The sequence below is a fragment of the Balearica regulorum genome, chromosome Z (genome assembly GCF_011004875.1).
Source record: "Balearica regulorum gibbericeps isolate bBalReg1 chromosome Z, bBalReg1.pri, whole genome shotgun sequence".
In the NCBI taxonomy this organism is placed as follows: domain Eukaryota; kingdom Metazoa; phylum Chordata; class Aves; order Gruiformes; family Gruidae; genus Balearica; species Balearica regulorum.
In genome coordinates this window covers 84,729,253-84,751,101 of record NC_046220.1, presented here as the reverse complement: position 1 = coordinate 84,751,101, position 21,849 = coordinate 84,729,253, and the positions used below count along the sequence as shown (strand labels likewise).

The 21,849-nt window shown below is 43.6% G+C and overlaps 1 protein-coding gene across 2 annotated transcripts in view; it reads left to right on the top strand.

Moving 5' to 3' along the window:
* MYO5B (myosin VB) overlaps positions 1-21,849 on the top strand; it is a 148,808-nt gene that overhangs the window by 82,925 nt on the left and 44,034 nt on the right. For both annotated transcript variants that reach the window (XM_075739704.1, XM_075739705.1), the window contains exons 15-21: positions 423-572; positions 1,246-1,343; positions 4,244-4,330; positions 12,904-13,015; positions 14,213-14,424; positions 17,043-17,199; positions 19,470-19,709. In XM_075739704.1, coding sequence (XP_075595819.1) covers positions 423-572; positions 1,246-1,343; positions 4,244-4,330; positions 12,904-13,015; positions 14,213-14,424; positions 17,043-17,199; positions 19,470-19,709 — 1,056 coding nt within the window. The remainder of the gene's footprint in view (positions 1-422; positions 573-1,245; positions 1,344-4,243; positions 4,331-12,903; positions 13,016-14,212; positions 14,425-17,042; positions 17,200-19,469; positions 19,710-21,849) is intronic.

Genomic DNA, 21,849 nt, shown 5'->3' with positions numbered 1-21,849 from the left:
GCCTCTGGGGCCGTGGTGGGAGCGGGCTGCACCCCGTTCCTGGGGCGTGCGCTGTGCATCAGATGCTGAGTGAGCAGCTCGAAATGAAGCCTGGGAGCAAGAGTCGCTTCACGTTCAGGAGGTCTTGTGCCTTGGGCAACACATCCGTGATGCAGCCTGTCAGATCGCCATCCTCTTTTTTTTTTTTTTGGCTTGTTTGATTTAGTGTGCACATTTTGAGGTTTGATGAACTACAAAACAGAATGGCCAATGGTCCTCCTGATGTGGTTTATGTAGGCAACACTTCTTGATTTCACTTTATTGCCCTTTTTTCCCTTCCTCCTTTAAGATGGGGAAAAAAATGACCAGAACAATGTGACTTGGGTGGGTTCATTCAGCAAGGAGCAGGGCCAGAGGTGCTCAGACTTTCTCTTTCATTTTAGTATCAAATAGTAGCAGACTTATTCCAAGATGAGAAGGATGCTGCACCCGCCACTTCCATGGGAAAGGGAACATCCAAAATCAACGTTCGTTCTGCCAGACCGGTGATCAAAGCTGCCAATAAGGAGCACAAGAAAACGGTGGGACACCAGGTAACGTATGATGTGAGCGAGTCAGTCGATGGCAGGAGAATGGGGTGGGTGAATCCAGACCCATTTGTACAGTTAAGATCTCATTTCTTCAGTCTGAAGAAGGGATAAATAAAAAGCTCTTGGGGAGGAAAGTGATGGTACTTTCCCGTGACCCATGCTGTAGGACGGGAACAGTTTTGCTGTTGTATTTTGGACACCTAGCAGTGTCTCTAGAAGAGCAGGCTTGAGTAGTCCTGACTGGAAGCAGCTGAGACATGGTATAAGGACAGCGGAGGCAACTCGGGGATTCACTGAACTTTATCCCAACGTACAATGGTGCTCATAAATTGAAACAACTTGAGAAAAAGAGCAGTTTTTCCCCTGTGTGGACAGTCAAGCAGTGCGACAGGGTCCCAGAGAGGTTGTGCTGTTTCCACCCATGGAGATTTTTCAAGACCCAACTGAGTAAAGTCCTGAGCAAACGTTTGTTGCTCTTGTACCTCATTGAGCTGGAAGCCCTCAACCCGACAGTGTTTTCTCTGGATTGCTCCTGCATGTCCTGGTCTGATGGGGAGGTTGATGCTATGTCTCATACAGAGACTGGCGCCGCAGGTGGCGTGGAGCGCCTGCCAGCTTGGGTTGCGTGGTACAACACCCTCATCCCTCCTCAAAACGAGTGGTTTTCTTTTTTCAGTTCCGCAACTCGCTGCATTTGCTTATGGAGACTCTGAACGCCACCACCCCGCACTACGTGCGTTGCATCAAGCCGAATGACGAGAAGCTCCCCTTTAAGTAAGTGGGCTTTCAGATGAGCAAATGCATTCAGCATTATAGCAACAGAGCGTGCTTTGGATTTTTCCTCCTGCTAAAGAGTGTGTCCCCCCTTGTAATGTTGTTCCTGTAACTGGAAGGTCCCTGTAGTTTGCTGGAGTCACTTCTCTTGGGTTTCATTATGTGTTTTTTGTGCCCCTGAAATGATGACTAATGCAGGTCCTAGTAATTTATAGATGTACTCTGCTGATACTGAGCATCCTTGTATTGCAGTAAGGGGGTCTTTGTACAATTTCATCTTAGAATCACTTTGATTTAAGTAGTCATAGTACTAAACAGTCAAAAGTAGCAAAGAAGGAAATGAAAAAGTGGAGATAAGTAGTGTGCTTGCAAAATGGCTTGTAAAATGAACAAAAATGTCACGGTGCTTATAAAATAAATGTGGAAAAAAGTAAAGACGTAACCTATATCAACTTCAGGCAAGTTTCCAGGGGAGCGAACAGCTGAAGCAAAAAGCCAGCCTTGATCTTCCTCTGTAGTTCAGAGGTGTATTGCAAGCTGTGAACATTGCGAGCAAATAGCTGTTAGCCTTGTTTGACCTCTTAGATAATGTATTTCTGCTCAATTTTGTTCCCTGTAACTCCAAAAAAGCTTGGCCATTAGTATGCAGGGACCTAATAGATCTTGTGATGTCTTCTAAAGGCCCTGGCGTAATCTGCAGGTGGTGACATTTAAGAAAGGATGATAATTGTGACCTGTAAGTGGGGAGGCATTGCCCTCCAGCTGGTCAAGAGCCGTCTAAGTGCTCCTGGTGAGCCACCTCAGAGTGCAGAGACGGCTCCAACAGCATCCTGCAAAGGAGGATGAAGCATCCGTGTAAACAGGCTCACCCTTGGATGTGATGTGCTGGTTGCATATGGATGCGCTGGGAAGCTTCCCCACCGTGGCAACCTGTTCTGCCCCCATAGCTACCCCAGCTTTTGAACATCGGAGGTTGGGCTAGAGACCCCCTAACGTCTCTTCCAACCTGCTTTGCTCTGACTCCTGCTTTACATCTTGGTGCAAAGGTAAGGTTTGTTTCTTAGGGGTGTCAGACTTACAACCTGGAGGAAGCATTGGCACCACCCAGTGATGCTGTTTCTGACTGGAGGCTGTGTCTGAGGTTCATCCATTGTGGAGAAGACTTCAGAGAGAGAGAGGTGTGAGAGGAATGCTTGACTTCAGCTTGTACCTTTGACAATTTCCTTCCAAATTCTGTTTCAGGCAGAGTTTGTGATCTCTTACTTGAGTTTCCAGGCCAAAAACAACCTTCTGGGTGGTTCTACTTGCCACGGCAAGGAAAAGGAGTTCATAATAATGTGTATTGTCTCACTTTTAAGCTCTTTATTTCAGCCTGTAGCTGGAGTTGTTGCTAGAGAGGGTCCTGGCTTTCCATGCTGATAAATCACTGCAGCCGCTCTGGTTATTGCATTTCACCCCCACTGAACAGGGCTTGGCCGCGTTGCGGAAAGTTCCCCTCATGTACAATGTAGATTGCCCTGGGATCTCCCAGGACTGAAGCTTCCCTGTCCATCTGCCAGTCCTGTTTATTATATATTGTTATGGAAATTGTACCCTTGTGCGCTTCCTTGAAGCGAGTGACAGCCAAGACTGATTTTTCTACCCTGCATTGTGTTTGAGGTGTTGTAGTGAATAACTTGCTGTAGACTTGACAGGTCCAGGGAATCTGAAAATGCACAAAGTAGCAGAGGGCTATTTCTTATGCTGCTTTTGCACAACGAAGGCCAAGCAGAATTATTCATGCAATCTTGACCTGTGGGTGTAAATACTTTGGGCAACAGGAAGGGACAAGCAGGTACCTGAAAAGCTTTTGTTCCTCACTGTTGTTCTGGAAACCTAGCACAGCTGTGGACATCTACATCTTATGCGTCCAAACTTGATCCAACGACGTCTTCCAGGGTCTAACATCTTAACCTGCAGATCTGGGACCTCTTTGTGTGTTCAGTGTAAGGGGTGGATGGATGGAGGGAGGAGTGATGGGTGGTGCTGGTACCTGCACTCTGTGCAGAGATAGACCGATCTGAAAGTGGGTTTGTGGCAGGAGCCGGAGAGAACACTGCCCAAGTATTCAGATGGAAATTGGCACAAAGTTTTTCAGCACAAATTGCTGATGGAAATAAGATGCCAGTGGTAAGGGGTAATGTTGGCTAAAAAGAGGAGGGCAGGCAGCTGAGAGCAAAAATTCATTGAATTTCCACATGCGACCTACCAAAGCCTTTAGCCTGGAACACGAGCACCACTGTTCTTGGTAAACTTAACGGTCTGCAAACCCATGGGACCTGTTAATTACTCGTTTTTTGTATGGAATTTAATATATTGGATTTATTTTGTTGTTGAATTTGATTTCATTCTGGAAATATGTTGTTGCCCTTATAGCTGCAAAAGTAATACTGTCTGGTTCATCAGGCAGCTTGTGGTGGGGTAGCCTGTTCCCTTCTTTATCGTAATTGTGTTGCTTTACGTAGTTGGGTAGATTATGGCTGTAGAGACTAATTGCAACAGATTGTCATCTTGCCCCAAGAGTACCACTTGGCATTGATAGTAGGGCAATAGCAAGGTCCGTTGCACTTGAAAAGCACAACGTCTTGAGACGTGGAGAGAAAACGTGTGACATCTGTGCAGCCTGATCCCAAAACAAGGCATGGGATTTGTGGTTAGACTGAGGTTTGCAAGGGAATGGCTATGGGCAAAAGCTATCCGTGGATGTATGGTTTTCTTCAGCCACTATCCTAATGGCGAGGGCAGAGCTTTTTTCCACAAATCGGAAGCTAATTCCTGTCCCCAAAAGAGTGACTATCAGGTGGGTTGATGATGAGGGTTCCTTCTCACTGTGTTAATCTCTATCCTAAATGCAATTGCAGATTTGATCCGAAGAGAGCGGTGCAGCAGCTGAGAGCTTGTGGAGTGCTGGAGACCATCCGTATCAGTGCGGCTGGCTTCCCGTCCAGGTACCGTGCTGGGAATTCGGTGTGGTGTTATGCTGCTGGTCTGCTCTACTCAGCAAGTTCATTATCTGGGGCGAGGGAAGGAGAAGGAAACACTAGTGTTTTCAGGACAAACAGGGTTTATTTAGGTTGGTTTATATCCAGGATAGATTTTTTTGCACCCTTTTTTGTATATATTTTTTAAAAATTTTGCAAAATCCTCATTAGGTCCTGGGTTCCTCAAATCTAAGAGATTCATTATCAAGCGATGAGCTGCAAAGTGGGGCTGCCAGAGGGTGTGTTGTGTCCAGCGTTCCAGCTGGTGCCTTCAGTTTGGTCCCGAGAAGTAATTTGCTCTGGTGAAATCTCTGAAAACACTGGTGCGTGGCAGATAAAGGAATCCAGCTTTGATCCCATACAGAGGTGGACAGCAAGTAGCAAAATAACAGCTCTATATCTTCTACACCCATCTTGCCTGGAAGTAAACGTTGCCCTAGAGGACTACTTCCTTGCTTGCCTGAAGCTCCCTCCACAAAAGCTCCTTGCACTGTACAGTTTGCTTTCTGGGTTGGTTTGTTTGTTTGTTTCCTGGCTTCAGACACCTGCTGCAATAGTAATTTCAGCCAAAAATGTTTTGATTATTCTTACAGAGAATGAAAATAAGGGTTGTAAATTATTATTGTAGACTTCCACACCGCACATCCAAAGCATGCTAGGCTTCAAACTTCTGCCTTTTAAAAAGGAAGGGTTATGGGTGGTGTGACTCTTGCTGATTGTGATACAAAATTCAAAAGATGGTTTTAGGGCCTAATAAATCAGAAAACATAAACTATAAATAAGCCCTGACTATGACAAGGGCAAATAATTCTAAAAATGCATCAATTGCTTTTTAGTGCCAAGCAGCTTTGTGTTAATGTCAGCATAGCCTTTTTACATGGAACAAAGGAGTTATAAATACGCTCAGTGAAGAGTCGGCTAAGCGTGATGCTGAACGCCATGAGAAACTCCCTGTCCCGGTTTTTGAGGAGGAGCGTGCTGCCTACCAGTTACTCTCATCTGCTGCAAAGCTGCAAAGAGCCCCTGACAATTCACGGCAGCTTCTGTGTGGTGGCATGAGATGGTTCTGCTGCACTTAGCCCATGTAAAACCTCTGTTGGCCAGACACCTCCATGGACAGGCAAAAACTGGTGATGGAAAAGGAAAAAAAGGAAAAAAAAAAAAAAAAAGGTTTATAGAAACCGATATCTCTCCCTCTCCTCATCCAGCATGGGAGGGTGGCAGAGAGGTGAATGGAGATTTGGGTCTTCCTGTTGGGGGTCTGGCCCTGTTAGAAGACCCAGCATCATCTTTGGCTCCCGTCTCTGAAGTCTTCAAGGCATTTGTAGAAGTAACTAATAAAAACTTGCTCCTAAATGACATGATCTCTAAGCCACAACGAGGAATTAATAAGCAGCCCGTGGGTCGGGTCTTTTATTATCTTCTTTGTTAAAGTAGCTGCATGGTCAAATCCATCTGTCTCTCCTCTTGCACTGAAAGCCCTAGTGCAGTGAAACAGCTGTGGTTTCATTTGGAAGAGGCCACAGAAATGTTTTATGCTTGCTAAGCAAGTGGTTGCGCTCTCCAGTGTAGTGGGTGCTCCTGGCTCTGCAGCTGTGGGTCCCAGGGGGGATTTGGGGAGCTCCAACTTGAGGGTTGTCCATGGGTTTTGCTACTGGTCTTAGCACGGCTGCAGGGACACCCTGTTCCTCTCCATTCCTAATTTTCCTAAACACTCGTAGCATTTTTCCATCTCTGCTTACTTAACTTGGTGCACTCCAGACCCTATGGCACTAAAATCGATGTATGATTAGTAACTGGGAAGGGGAAACAGAGGGGAGAAGCCACTGCAGCACCTGGAGACCAGCCAAGGTCTATTTACAGCAAATAATTGACTGGTGCGAAGACTGCTCCATCCTGAAAAACTCAAAAGCAATGTTTTATTTTACTCTGCTTGTATGCTTTTGGTCATGAGATCTTTTTCCCAGGATGCTAAGAATACAGAAGTCTTCCATCACTGCAACTTGTCAGCTTTTGTTCTTCCTGCAGGGGAAAAAAAAAAAAAAAGGGTGTAAATAGCTATTTCAGCCTTTCAGAGTGACCTTCTCCAGTTCAGTGTTTGGGATGCTTCAAGGACAGATTTTTTTGTTTATTTTAATGTTTCTAGAAGATAATCATATACAGCAACAAGTCAAAATGAAATAAGACACTCACTTTGGTAGTTCTTTACTCTCCTTGGTCATAAAATTCCAGTCTTGAAATCCAGACCCAGGAGTTGGACGACAGCAACGAAAGATTGTGAATAATCTGCATATTTGAATTGGCTTTATAAAGCAGCTTGGCAAAAGCAGGAAATGTAATAGATGTTTTAGTTCTTCCTGAGTTTTTACGTGCATGAGATCAATCTCAGTTTTTATCACAGCAAGCATTGATTATTCCTTTGTATTTCCTTATATTTTGAGACAAGTCAGATTATAATGGTTGACTGAGGATAAAAACCAAACAAGAGGGTCACTGTTTTAAATTTAAACCCTGTGTGAAAGATATAAATAGAAACCACTTAAAATAATGATGGAAAACTTCATCTTTGTGAGTTTTGCTTCACTTGGGTGTAAGCAATTTACCTTTAGAGCAACAGAGAATTTTCAAAATGTTTTATCTCAAGATAAGTTTTATTACAGAAACAGGATAAAATATTTATTTTCATCCTGTAGTATTTACATCTGAATATTTTCCAGCATACTGCCACAAGAGTAACTTCTGAGAGCGATGTGGCTTTGGGTCAGAGATGTCTTGATAAAGCCCCTTCTGCCTTTATTTCATGCATCTCCATCATGGTTACTTTATGGGTTGAAGAATTAAACGTTTTGAGGCTTTGATAATTTTTTTTTACCTGGTTATTTTAAGAAAAAAAAAAAGTTGGAATATAGTTTTTAGTGTTCTTTAGCCCATATAAGACATGATATATTCCCACTAAAAGATAAAGCCTCGTGCTCCAAACTTTGGATACACGTGGCTTTATTTTATCACTTCCATGGTATGCTGCACTCTGCTGCTATCTCAAGTAAATTGAAAATGTATCATTTGGTTTGAAACGTTACACAGCAATTAAGAAATGTATTTGTTAGCGTGTACATAAATGACTGTGATGAATGGACTGTCTTAGATGTGTAGATAGTAAATCTGTCATCAACTTCCCTGGGTAAAGCATGGAAGATCTCTCTACTATAAAACCATTCATCTTCTTTATAGAAACTGGCTACATAAAGATTAGTCTGTAGAGAATTAATTGGTATAGATCTCCATTAATAACAAAATATTCTTTAAAACAAATTTTTAACTTGCATTTTGTCAAAACTCAACATTTTTTTCCTTGCTAGTTCTCATGGTTTCCAGCCTGTGGTACAACGGCAGTGGTCTCCCACTGTGCAGTCATTCTGAATGATGTTGTCATTGCAGCCTCTCCGAAATACTCTTATTGTAGTTGTTATGTATGAAATTTATTGTTTGAAGTATTTTTGGCATTTGGCTGCTTTCTCTGGTTGCTGGAGCTGACTGTCAGATGCAGCATCTTGGTATCAGTTCAGTATGAAATCACAGCTGGTAAACTCTATAAACATTAAACATGCATAATTGAAATGTATCATGGGCATCCTTGGATAGAAAATAGTTTTTTAATAATGTGATTTTAGCTGTCTTGCAGTCATTTCAGGGAAACAAAACCTATAAAAAACTTTGGCTACCAGCAGTTCTGTTTGCCTCCTCCCTTCAGTCCCAACAAAGGTGTAATGTGTAAATAGAGAGGTTCCCCCCCCCCCCATTTTGCTCTTTGAATATATTCCAGATAATTTAAAGCCATGCCAGCGTGTATGTTTTAGAGCTAATTGAAAGGCAAATCTGTTTTGCTGCAGTAAACAAAGCAAAAGAAATTTTCTTCCTGAACTGCAGTTTCTGAAATAATTTAATGTCAAATCTTGGCTCAAATATACAACCTGCGTGCCCTCAAATAGGCTTCAGATCCTATAGAAAGATCGATACAGTCCAGCTCCTTACTGCTTAAAATATTGATCCCTTCAGGGACGGTACCTCGTGGTGCTGGCAGGATTTCTTACACGAAGCCGCGTGTGCTCAGCAGGCACTCACTCAGTGAGTGGGGGGCGGTGAATTTATTTACCCTTAAGGTAAAGATTTTGCATTCAGTAATTTTAGGCCACTGAAAGATACCATTTTTATGGTGAGGTCATAAAAGCTTCAAGCTCTTATTATGCTCCTCCTGTCAGCTCTTCATTCAGTGCCACTAAGATAGCACTGCTGTAATCACCCTAAAAAACAATAGGTTAGAGATATTTTGGGCAATTGCTGACTGCTTGTAGAGATGCTTTTCAGAAGCATCCTCAGGAGTCAGAATTTCATCCCCAGTTTCTTACCCGAGTCCTCCCTTCAATTGCAAGGTTGTAATTAATTAAGAGTTTAATGTAATTAAGAGTGCTAGCTCTGCAGCACAAGGGCTGCTCTCGGGTTCATAGACCTGTGATTTCGGGCAGGAGCATCCCCTTTGCTTCCCACCCGGCTGTAGTTTTGTGTAAAGCATTTGAATCTTGTTTTTTAAACCACAGATGCAAGGCTTAATTTATGGCATGTGTTATGGCTTATTGCCTCTGTCTAATTCCTGTAGATGACAAAGAAATTGCTGAGTCGACCAAGTCTCTTGCTCCTGGCCAAGCCCTTGAGCATCCTCCTTGCTGCTCAAGCCCACAGAGGGTTTTTTCACAGGCATAAGTTATTTTCCTGTGTCCTTCCATTCATTTTATTGCTTCTTCACTTCAGTGACCTGTGCTGACTTCACAGCAAAATTTTGATGTTTGAGGTGGGTTGTGCTTGATCTCAGCCCTGAGATTATTCTTTTTTTTTTTCCCCTTGGGAAAGTTTGAGTAGTGTCTGTCCAGTCCTTTGTGCCTCCTCCTCCTTCCTTCTCAGTTGTATGGGTACAAAAAAATCCTCCTGGTTACAGCTCTTCACCTACGCCACCTGTCTGGATCTTATAACTTAATAATTATAAGGAACTGTGTTTATTTAGCGGCCCTTGGTGGTTTCCAGCTCCTAGCAATGAGGCATGCCTGTGTTGTGTGGCAGCATACTGAAAACCTGACATCTGCTTTTAGTTTAATACCAGTCAACAAGTTGAACTGAGGTATAATCTTCCCTTAATCTGTCCTGACCTGCTAAGCTGCGGGGTAACGTGGCATGTCTTTTGTCTCGTGCTGGGAATCGCTTTGTGGTCTAGCAGGAGGGAAATAAGTTTTCTCTTTTCTCCTTTTCTCTGCTGAAAATGCAGATGTCTAACCTACACAAAAAAAAAAAAAAAGAAAAGAAAAAGAAAAAGACATATCTGTGCAGAAGGATAAAAAAAAGCGTGTGTGCACCAAAGCATTGAGCTTCAGTACGTCTGCACCAGAAAAATCTCCCTTGCAGGGTTGGGGGAATGATATTTCTTTTCTCTCAAAACATGTAGTTGTAAGGTGATTTTATACTGCTTTGAACCTGAAGTGGTTTAACCAGGTATGTTACATTAAACCTGAGTGCTTTAATTGTTCCTTTCTCTTGGGGGGGATCCTGTAAAAGCATCTATGAACCCCCGCAGCTCTTTTGCTCATTAATTGGGACTGCAAATATTCTGGTGAAACTCCTGATGGACCGGCTGAGCCCCGGCATGGCAGAGCCTTTGTCTTGATATCCTGTGGACAATAATACAAGCAATGTGATCTCAGGACTGTCATGTCCTGTTAAATCAGTGAGGATGGCGAGAGCGGCCTCGCTGCAGCAAGGGTGAAGCAGCGTTGTGCCGTGGAGGTGCAGCGTTTGGCTGTGAACCCCTGGAGATGTGGATAGAGGACTATGGATGCCACCGGCCGAGCAAAACACCCCAACAGCAGTGACCGTATTCTCTGCCACTTCCAATGTCTCATGTGAGACTTAATCCTAAAAAGTGAGTTATGTTACTTATGTTAAAGTATCAAAACACGTGGAAAATCAGTTTTTACCACCTTGTGAAATGAGAACGGCAGGCTCTGAAGAAAGATCCTCTGTGCAGTGACTTGAGACCTATTTTCAGGGAATTTCTGCAAGTGTCTTGTTTGTTTGAAAGCAGCTGCGGGATCTCCATCTCTGTCTCGGTGCAGGAAGATGATGGATTTTGCTGCTTTCCGCCCAGCTTGGACCCGTGCCCTCAGTTACGTGTGTTGCCTCTTCGCCATCTGTTCTTTGCTGGAGGAGCCCGGGTGGCACCTGCAGGATGATTTCTTCCTCCAAATAACTGCAGTTAATAATATCAGCCCCTGAACTGATTCTGGCGGGTTAATGGGAATATTCCCTCCTTCTCTATTCTCCCCGCCAAGCTCTCCCTGGCTTGAGTACTACCTGAGCCAGGCGGAAGGTCTCCAGCATCGCGTGCTTGGCTGCATGCCTCGGGCACTGCGTGCTCTGCTTCTCCTATCGCGTTTGATTTGGAGCTGTGTAAAGCCTCAGATGTGCTTAAAATGAAAACGGGTTTTATTTGCACAAGGCAAAAGGATTACAAAATGGGAAAATGTAATTATAAAACAAAGGCTTCTGGAAGGCAAAGAGAAAGCAAGTTTAAACTTAAACCCTACATGACACAAGCCTGTAGTCACACTTAAACTTTGTGCTTAGTTTTGCTCTACCTCATCCCAGAGAGAGTTCCCCATAGCACGTATCTTCTTTTTTTAAGTGATAATCCAATACTTTTGCTCATTTGCGGGTGGGTAGCCTTGGCCGTCCAGCCCCAGGGCTGGCCCATATAGATAGGGATGAAATGTTTCCTTAATCTGGCTACTCTAGACTTACTGAGACAAATCCTCTCATCACAATTTCCTTCTTGCTCCTGTCTTCAGGAGCCCTCCAGCTCATCTGTTGATTCATGTGCAATGCTAAGGACTCTCTAGTTTTTGCCATTCCTACGTTCTTTGCAAAGGGTGTCCTGGGAGCCGTGTGTCCATGCAGAAACTGCGTGGCAATTCCCAGTCCTTAGCAGTCTGGCAGTCCGTTTTTTTGTGGCTTGGGGTTTTTTTTTTCCTTTTTTTTCCTCCTTCAGACTCTTTCCAAGCATTTTCTTCTACTACACTCCTTTAATTAGAGTATTGCTTTTAATCAAACTGGCTTTCCTTCCCTGCTGTGTTTTCTGAACTGATGTGAAACTGTGTTGGTCTTGTATTTTGAAATAAGTGTTATATTCTGCTATGCCAATCTTACCAAATATTCCAGCCTCCAGCCTTCAAGAGGTTTCATTAGTATTTTATAGAAATAACAGCCTTTAGTGTTGGAGGTACTCAGTGTGATGTCTCACCCAGCCCCACCACTGCAAACTGGCCAAGTGTAAGGACCCATCACAAGCATTGCTCTGGCCCTTTGCGATTTATTTTGCCTTTCTTCCACTCTCTCTTAACCTCAGAAAGTGGAAAAATAGGAAAAAATGGGTGTAATAACACAAAAAAAAAAGGCATGCGTGGGGCTGCTGGGTGGAGGAGGAGATGTTTCTGTATGGCTGCTCTTCATATCGTGTATTCTCATCTTGGCCGTCACAACATCCATGTGTGTGAGGATCAGGCTTACAGATGGTTTTGTTGAGTGAGGGCAGAAATCAAAATCTCTGCAATTCTCTCCCCTCTTCCTTTGATGTTTGTAATGCATATTTTTTTTTGAAATAACGATGGCTGTACTTGACAGTGCTGGAAATTGCCTAGTGTTTTAATTAAAAACTCAGGTTTTGAGGGGTTCATAACTCACTGTGTTAATTTGGAGAAGGCTGAAACTTGGCACATGCTGAACCAATTTCAGGATCCAGTCTGCAGGCTCTACATCTAACAGCGGCGGCATGAGATGGTATTTCCTAGCAGTAAGATACAGTACTCTTAATTTCTTCAATTAGTGTTGTGTGTTTGGAAGCTTCACTGCTGGTGACAGTTGAAGCATCTTCCAAGAAGCTACCTTGTCTTTCCAGAGTCCAAAGATTTTGTGTTTGTTTTAAGGGTCTCAGTCACAGACCAGTGCCATTAGTGAATAAAATGATTCAAATTCATATTCAACAGAGTTTGAAATGCAAACTAAGGAAGAGTTTCTATTTGATTCATTCTCTGTCATCGAGATTACTTTTTAAAATTTTTTGGCTAAATCAGGAGATGTATGATCTCTTCAAAATTAACATATCATTTCTGAAAGGCACAGCATTGTTGCATTTGCCTGGTAAAATGCAGCAGCTTGGGAAGCCCATCAGGAGAGGTGAAGGCAAGCCAATCCATGGCCTTTCTGTTCCAGGCTAGAAATGTTCTGCTAAGGGCATTCAGTGGCAGGGGGAGGGCTGAGACTGGGATTAGGCTTGAGTGACCTAGCTCCTTTCAGGTGGCTTCTATCCATGCTGAGGGTGGTGGTGACACATCCCTTGGTATACAAGTTTCATATTTTGACTTGTCTATGACTCCAAACACTTTATTTTAAGGAAATACTGCCCAGCCTGCAGACTTATCCTGTGTATGCTTTGCTTTCAGGTGGTCCTACCATGACTTTTTCAATAGGTATCGTGTGCTTATGAAAAAGAGAGACCTCTCTAAGACAGACAAGAAGCAGATCTGTCAGATCCTGTTGGAAGACCTCATTAAGGTGAGCTGAAGCTCATGGCTTTGATATGATCTGAATTGCTTTCCTTGCTCCTACTTCACCTGTTGTTTGTGCAGGTGCTTATTCAGTCTAAACATCTTGGGGCTTTTTCCAAAATGAGATAGTCTCGCAAGGAGATAGCAAGAACAAATGTGGTATGGGATCTCTTGATTGCAGTCAAGCTGAACGTGCCATTTCAGTGCTGGTGATGTCCAGAGTTTGCTATCACTGACTGTACATGAACAGCTGGCCATCTCCGGAAAACTTACCCTCCAACCCCTCCTGTATTTTGGCTAGCCGTAGCTGGAGCACATTTTAGAGGTCCAGCTTTGGATGCTGTGTACAACACCATGAATCTTAGTCAAAGTCGGTTCTGTCACCCCATTGCTACATGTCTCTTTGCACAAACGAGTAAGAGAAAAATGCAATAGTTACCCTATCTTGATGTGTGGGAGGCTTTTAATGGCCACTAATATGTAGAAAAAGCATCCTATAGACTGAGACTTTCCCCCCTTATATATATAAGCAAATAAGAAGTCTTTGCCACACTCCCTTACCAAAACCTTACTGCTCAGACTTGTGCATTATTTTTAAATTGCAAATGTGCACACAAAGGTTTCTTCCTGTTGTCTGTTGATGAGGAGCCCAGGATGTGCACAGCACCTTAGCCAGGTTTTAAGTTTTGATCCTTGTTTTCTTTATGGGATTTTGAGGAATTGACTCCATTGGGTTTCTGTCTGCAAAAGCCATTCTCCTTATGTGCCAAGTTTTTGTCTTGGCTGCAGAGGCATTTGCAGTGCCTGTACGACTTTGCAGATGGAAACCTTAATCTTTTTGAGAAAGAAATCTTTTGTTGAAGTCCTGTGGTGTTGCATTGCTCTATTTAACCTTAAAAACAAAACCCCCAAAAACCCCAACCAAACAGAAAACGAAAACCAAAAAATTCAAAATTTAGTGTAAATATATGGAAGTTAAGACTGAATCCTAGGGCTGCATTCCTCAGTGGGTGTATAGAAGTTCACGTAGTTTGGAATCTAATAATATCATCATCACCTGATTGAGAAGAGATGTGAGCTGAGCTGATAAATTTGATTCAAAGTGTGTTTTTTTTAATCTGTGTCTACTGAGCAACATGAACTGAAAAAAAAAATTAAAATGTTTGCCTTAATTAAATTTAGTTTCCTTTATGCTTTTGAAAAGGATCCAGACAAGTTCCAGTTTGGACGTACCAAGATCTTTTTCCGTGCAGGCCAGGTGGCATATCTGGAGAAACTACGAGCAGATAAGTTCAGAGCTGCCACAATCATGATTCAGAAGACGGTGAGGGGCTGGCTGCAGAGGGTCAAGTACAAAAGGCTGAGGCAAGCTGCAGTTGTCATCCAGCGCTATGTGCGTGGGCACCTGGCACGGAGGTGGGTCCTAGGAAGCCCTCCAAGGAAGGGCTAGCTTGGAGGTCAAGTGGTAAAACACTGTTGGGTGTTCGTGTTTCTCAATCTGTTCCTTCTTGTAGACCTTAAACCTGGGGGTTTCATAGGAGAAACATTGAAAATGCTCTCCATGAGGTGTTGCCTTTCAGCCCTGTAAAAACAAGACCCATATTGTGCACGTAGGTACCACTATGATGAAGGCTTCTGTGCTAAAGTCAGGACTTGCTCCTAGCCCCTCTCCTCAGTGTTATTAGGGGGCAAGAGATCAAAATTCTTTCTCTCAAACCAATTTTGTATCTATATTGATTTAATTTCTAGGTTCTAGGCCAGGGCTATAACATAGGCAGTTAGGCTGTAATCAGATGACACTTCTGCAGGGACCAGGTTTGTGCCACCTTGGTATCCAAGGAGAGTTCTCAGAATTGATTCACTGCATCCTTTGTGATGAGAAAAATCACTCCAAATCACTGGTAATGGGACTATTTACAGTACAGAATAATAGAGTTCAGTGTTTAACTCTCTGTGTGCAGGAACCTTAAGCTTCCTCATGTCCGTGGTTTTCTGGGGTTTCTGTAGGTGTAACGCTGCACTGGGAAGGAGGCTGCTAGTAGCAGATGTGGGGTGGGTGTGAGTGGGCAGTAAATCAATTTCATAACATCCCAACACACAGGTTATCTTGCATCTTGTACCCCTTATTCACGTCAAACTGCCATTCCTCTGCATCTAGCCAAGTTGGCTTCAGTCGCTTCAGGGATAGGAACAAGGAGTAGATTTGGGTCCTTTCAGCTTTGTTCCCCTTCTTGATTTCTGCTCTGGTGTGTTAGCTATGTTGATTGGTTTTGAGCAGCAATGTTCTCACTGGCATCTGCCCATCACAAGTGCTGCTTACCTAATCTGCAACCCAATTAACTCTGCTTGCACTTGGGTAACATGAGACGCTACCTGTCTGCTACAAGGCTCCTGCACAGTCATTTCATTCCTGATTGCTGGATGAATATTGGTTTCTATCAATTATGGAAGCAACCAAAGGTGAAGAACTTCCATGTTCCTTCCAAGGATCTCCTGTAAATCATACTGTATTGGGAAGAACATCAGAGATGCTAACTGAGTTTGTGGTATTATTTACTCTTGTTAAATGTATTGGCCTCTTGGAGAATCCGGGGATTAGAAGGTCTCAAATGAGCAAAGCTGGGCAGTTTGGTGACTTTTATTTAAAACTGAGCACAGATTTTTCTTGACCTCAGAGCTCCATGTATTTCTCTAGGCTCATAGCTGCAGGTCCCTCTCAGCAGTCTTGCAGCTCACTTGAGGACAAGGCAAATGAGACCTAAGCAATAAGAGGAAGATTAAGAAAAAGGGGGAGTTGGTGATTAACTTTAGTCTCTCTGGTGGGCTCTCTGTGCACACCTACAGACTCGGACTCTGTATTTGCCTTTGCATCAGCCAACCATCTCTCTAGGCAGGGGAGGAGGAAACCCTGGTGATGTGGAAATGAGAGAGTATGAGCTAAAAAGAGAGGCTGGAAGCAGATGTGCAGAAACCACTGAAACTCTGAACACCCAAGGGTACCCTTGGAGATGGACTCTTGCTACCTGGTGTTCAGTGTCAGTAGTGTTTCTCTGGGCTCTTTTCTGGTGCAGTGTTTCTTCAACGTGATTTTTCAGTTCACCTCTTTGTGCTGGTTTCGCAGGGTTGGATGTCATCTGAATAACTGCTTTCTGTTTTTGGAAACAGACAGTCCCTTGTTCTCATTAGTAAGCTTTGGTTCAATGGGTCCTAATGAGAAACTGTTGGCCTTAATGAAGAGAATATATAAGCAAATTCAATATGGCTGTTTTAGTTTTGATATGCTTTTCACAAAATCATAGAAAAAATAAAGAAGTGGATCAAGTATCTATATAATTCTTCATGCTGAAAGCAATAAATGAGTCATAACTTCAGCAAAACAAGCTAATTATCGTATTAAATGGAGGTTTTATGGGCATTTATTAACCTGTGTAACAGCAAATTGAACATTAATTCAGTTGGAGAATTGGAACAACATGTCGTGGAGTTGACCACATCCTTCATTATTTACTCTCTGTGAATTGCTTGGGGCTCTGCTCCTGAACGTTGCCAAACCAGTGCACACTGGTTTAAATGTCAAATCAATTTACAGCCGTTTTCACTGAGTCAGTAGATACCCTATGCAACGCTTGCTTTTTATAGTTAGGGAAGTGATGGAGCCAACCTGGGCATTGATTGGCTCAAGTACGTAAGGTAGAGAGTTTGAACCAGGGAAAAAAGCTGGAAAATATTTGGTTTTAATGCTGTTTAGGAATAGCAAGGTGTATTGTTTTCTGGTTGCAGTGCTCCTGGGTGCCAAGGATGCTGTCTGATTGCATACATGTTCCTATTAGTCTAATGGAGACATGCAATTAGCTGCTGTTTTCTTAGCCTTACTGCTGGGATGGTCTGTCTTGAATACCATCAAGCTACTTTTGGTCAAAAGGTTTTTGTCTCTGTCCAGTTTAAAACTTACTATGACAAAAAGAAAAAAAAAAAAAGAAAAAGAGCAAAAAAGAGTTCAGTTTTACTGCTAACCTTTTTCCTGTGCTTTGCAGACTTGCCGAGCACCTGAGGAGGACAAGAGCTGCCATCATCTTCCAGAAGCAGTACCGAATGTTGCGGATCCGCCGAGCTTTCCAGAGGGTCCGCAACGCAACCATCACCATTCAGGCTGTTGCTCGGGGCATGTTTGTCAGGAGGATTTATCGCAAGGTACAACTCCATGGAGTGTCTTTGCATTAGAAATGAGTAGGAAGAGTCTTTATATTTACCTCTGCTGGCATAGCACGATGATGTATTTATTGTGGCTGCTTTGATGTTTTATGAAGCCGACTGCCTCTGGTGTTTCTGGAGAGCACACGGTGATGGCGGGCGTTGCCATTTAAAGCTGTGCAAGCAAAAATGATTTTGGCAACAGCACCTCAGAATGAAGTTAGTCATTCGGATGCCGGAACGCATTGTGGAAATCTGGAAATGTCGTTTGATCTAACCCATACTCTGCAAAAACCTCCCTGGCAAACTGAATTTGTGTCTGAGCTGTGCTGCAGGTGCCGTTTGCAGCATGGTGGGAAGAGTGGTAGGGTCTGTCATGGAAGGCATCAAGTAATTTATCGATATAAATCCTTCTTTAATTAGTTCTTTCCATTAGCTTTCTGTATTAAACCAGGAGCTGGCAGCAGGAAAGTAAAGGCTTGATGGCAGTAGGTGATATGGTGAATGGTCATCTCTGTAAAGAAACTAAGAATTGCTTTGGGGAATCTTCTGTCCACTCTTCAGATCCAGCCTTACTTTGGTAGTGACCTAAATTTATGCCTGATGGGTTGTCATAGGGGTACTTGAAGAAGTCAGAGGCATGATGAGCCCGTCCTGGAGATGACGGATTTACCTGGACACCTGGCGACCCACCAGAGACATCGGGGATATCCACCAAAACAGAGCAGCTGCATGCTGCGTCATAAATGTATCAGGCATTTATGCTGCCATTGCTTTTTCAGCATCTGGTTTTTTTTAATTGGAAGCCTCTACAGGGAAAGCAGCTAGTCCAGCATTCAAACTCTCTGAGATTCAAGGCAACCCAAAATCTTAACAAGATGTAGAAATTGGTTGAAGGCCAGGCCTCTCAAATCTGGATATCTTCAATCTCTGGAGCACCTGGATATAGGCGGCAGTTCAAGTGCATGCTCAGCAACAGATGCAGGGCTGCAGGTGATGCTCTGTGGGGTCAGGGCATGCCTCGTGACCACCAAGACTTTGCTGTAAGGCTGGAATAGGTCCTCAGGGTAACGCAGTAGGGTTTCTTCTAGCTTTTTGGGGACCTCCAGCTTTCTCTGTCTTTAAGAGTGCCAAGGCTGAAGACATACAAAGCTTATTTCAGAGTAACTCCTACTGCATCCTAAGTTCACACAATCCCTTTATTCTGAATTAAAAATTTACAAGTTCGAAGAAAGCCTTAGGGTGAAAGAAGAGATTTGTAAGAGAAGCTCATATGGTACCTTTTCTGATACAACTTATCCCAAACTAATAACAGTAAAGTGTCTTGTAATCTTTAAATTCTCCTGGTATTTCTTTGCTCATAATACTGCAGCAGAGATCAGCATAAGAAAGTTATTTAACAACATGCTGGTTGTATCTCTAATATGTCAGCCTTCAGTTTTAGAAGAAGGAATTGAACTGCCACCTACTGAAATTTTTTGGGGAGAAATACAATGCAAAGCTGCCAGAAGTTTCACAGAAACAGATATAAGTTTCTAGAAATTGAATCATGCAAGAGAGCTGGCTGCAGACTCGAGAGAAAGGACTCCAGGGTTTTATTTGACCATTATCCATATGATAAGAAATCCCACCAGGACATCGTTTATCTGCAGTATATGATAATGCAGGGGCAGAACAATGGAAAAAAAAAAAATCTAAAAAACTGTTCTGGTGTGAGTTATATCTGATGCTGAAGGGATAGTAAGTTTATTGCTAAGTGTTGGTGTGTCAGTTAATGGCTATTTAGTCTTCTAGCTATGGATCTTGTGAATCTGAGTACTATTCCGAGGTAGAATGTATGTTCTGTTCCATGAAGTATGTGAGCCCAGATGTCTCCTGTCCCCATGGAGTGTCCTAGTCACCAAACAGGACCATATCCCCTCTTGTTTCACTGGCCGAGCAGGTGTTGCCTCTTTTCAGAGAGCAGCGTGGTTCCTAAGAGAGGGCTGGATGTGTCCTGCCTGCATCAGTTGAGTGCAGTGACTGGAGACACCCCCCAGGGGAGGGGACTGCAGTACCCCTTCCCATCCATGGAAGAGGATGCACAATAACAGCCGGTATCTCCAGCCATCACCCCTGGCACCTACCAAGACGATCCTGCTTGGAGGAGAAGCCCTTTTGAAGGCAGATTGGGAAGTGTTGAGTGCCATGTTGCAGCAAAACCAGAGCTGCCCCTACCTTGCAAGTGACTTCTCTCCCTTGATTGTCCTGTTTCTGCCCATGTTTTATAGATCCTCGTGGAACACAAAACCACCATCCTCCAGAAGTATGTCCGTGGCTGGCTGGCCCGCACTCGCTTCCGCCGGGTCAGGGGTGCCACCATCATCCTGCAGTGCTACTACCGGCGCATGAAGGCCAGGCAGGAGCTGAAGGCGCTGAAGATTGAAGCCCGCTCAGCGCAGCACCTGAAGAAGCTCAACATTGGCATGGAGAACAAGGTGGTCCAGCTTCAAAGGAAGATCGATGAGCAGGTACGTCCTGAGCTGCGCTGGGACAAGTGTGGTCCTGCTTCTGCTTTGCTTCTCTTGTGCTTTATTTATCTTCCCATGATGTCTGGGAAGTAGCCAGCCTCCTGCCGCTGCTGGCCAGACACTTGCAAGGGTGGGACACTGCCAAGGAAGTGCAGATGCACTTGGATCTTCGGTCTACACCTTGCTGTCTGAAGAGCTTGCTCAGCAAGCTGCAAAAGCTGCATTGTAATTGTTGTGAGAACTGCCCAGAAGGACTTGGAGCAGGGAGATAAACTGGCAGTTTTGAAAGCTGTGGTTTGAAAAACCAAGCTTGGCTCCATGTGAGGTCCCTATGTGAAACAGGCTTTGGCCATTACACTTTCTGCTTTGCAAGCGCTGGGGATGCAGAGCCTCTGCCACAGTACTGAACCCTATGTCTTGTGAGTCACATTACCTGGAAAGTAAAGGGTAAATTGGGTAAATACTCACTTTGCAAGGTAGTTTGAGCATGTTTGTGTTTTACCTGACATAACAACTGCTCAAAAACAAGAGCCATGGTGAGAGGTGAGATGGTGTGATGTGATAGGTGTCTGTGGGGAGGGTTAGATGGTCTTATGGTGACAACATGATCATAGGGAGGTCGTTGTCTAATGCCACTTGTCATTAATGACCCACAGAACAATAGTTTGATTACACACTTAGGAGGAGGGTTTCCTCCCCTGTTAACATGAGTGTGCAAGTTATTCTGATAAATACCCTCTGCTGCTTCCAGTACTGTACAAGGGTTTCAGGGATGAGTATAAAAAATGCTGTGTGTGGCCCAGTTGTGTCCACTAATATTAATGGAGACTTTAATATCCATCTATATCCTTAAAATGCCCTTTTACAGGCAGGAGAAACGGTCTCTGTAAGTCAGGATACCTACTTATTTGTAGTACCAGTTATTAGTAATTGCAGTTTGTCATTGTGTTCCGGATGTTGTCAGGAACCCTTATACATGACACGCGGTTTCCTCGCCACCTTAAATCTCTCCCATCCCTGTGTGACAGTATGAGAGATCCTGCAGTGAAGATGACGAGAAATGACTCTGCGTTGGCTCAGATACTGCAGAGTCAAGACACCCGGGGATTCGCATTACTGCTGGCCGCTTTCATTGCTGCATTAATTGGCTGCAAAGCGTGCACCCCAGTAGAGTCTGAATTGTAAACTGCGGTGTTTAATTATAAAATGCCTGCTTGTGTACTTAGATTTTGCAGACAAACTGTAGCTTAGGAATGGAAAACTGTAGGCATAAGGTTCCTTATATATCAGTACATCAGAAACCTGTTTGATGGGACTGTCCCTCATCTGGAGGGTGTTTAGTGAAATTAAGTAGGATGAATCATTTCAGGTCCTTGTATTTGGGCTGAACTTGTGCAATGCGCAGGAATATCTGTGGTAGGTCTGCTGGGCTGCTGGACTTGGCGGTGGAGCAGTGGTATTAATTTATATTTTTTATAATTTTTTTCCCCCCAGTTCCTTGCCATTTGCTGGTAGGAAAAGCATGAGGGTGGAACAATAAAGAAAAAAAACAATCTTTGGTTAATGGTGGCTTTCCTGTCTTGCATATTATGAAAGCAGCACAAAGGTCTACTTTGGGGAAGGAGACATGGAGAGCTTTTAAGTAGGCAGAAATAACGGGCTGGAGCTCATCTTCATCTCGCTCGGTCTCGGCACAGACCGTTCTGAAGGAGTTACTTTGCTCTCTGCATAACTTCTGCAGGAAAGGATTGCTGCTCTGTATTACTCGTGGCAGTCTGTCCAGTGAGCTAATTTTAACCACTGTTTCAGGACTGACAGGTTTCCCTGGGATGCTTTGGAAGTGCTAATGAGCACCATTCCAGTGGACTTTCTTTTTGGTGCACTGGATTTTTTTTCTGGCAGCAGTGAGTTTGTTGCATTGTAGTTTCCCTGAAGTGACTGGACTTCAGTCCTTGATAATCTACAAACATGACCTTTCAAAATGCCAATTAACTTTTTAAGAAAAAAAAAATTTAAAATTGCAGGAAACCTGGAGAGCTGCAGTTGTATCATTTTCTGACTAGCTGTGGAAGAAAATGTTTCTATTTCTGCTACTTTAGCTCATGCATGAATAGAGAGATGCAGTACTCCGTGTGCCCCC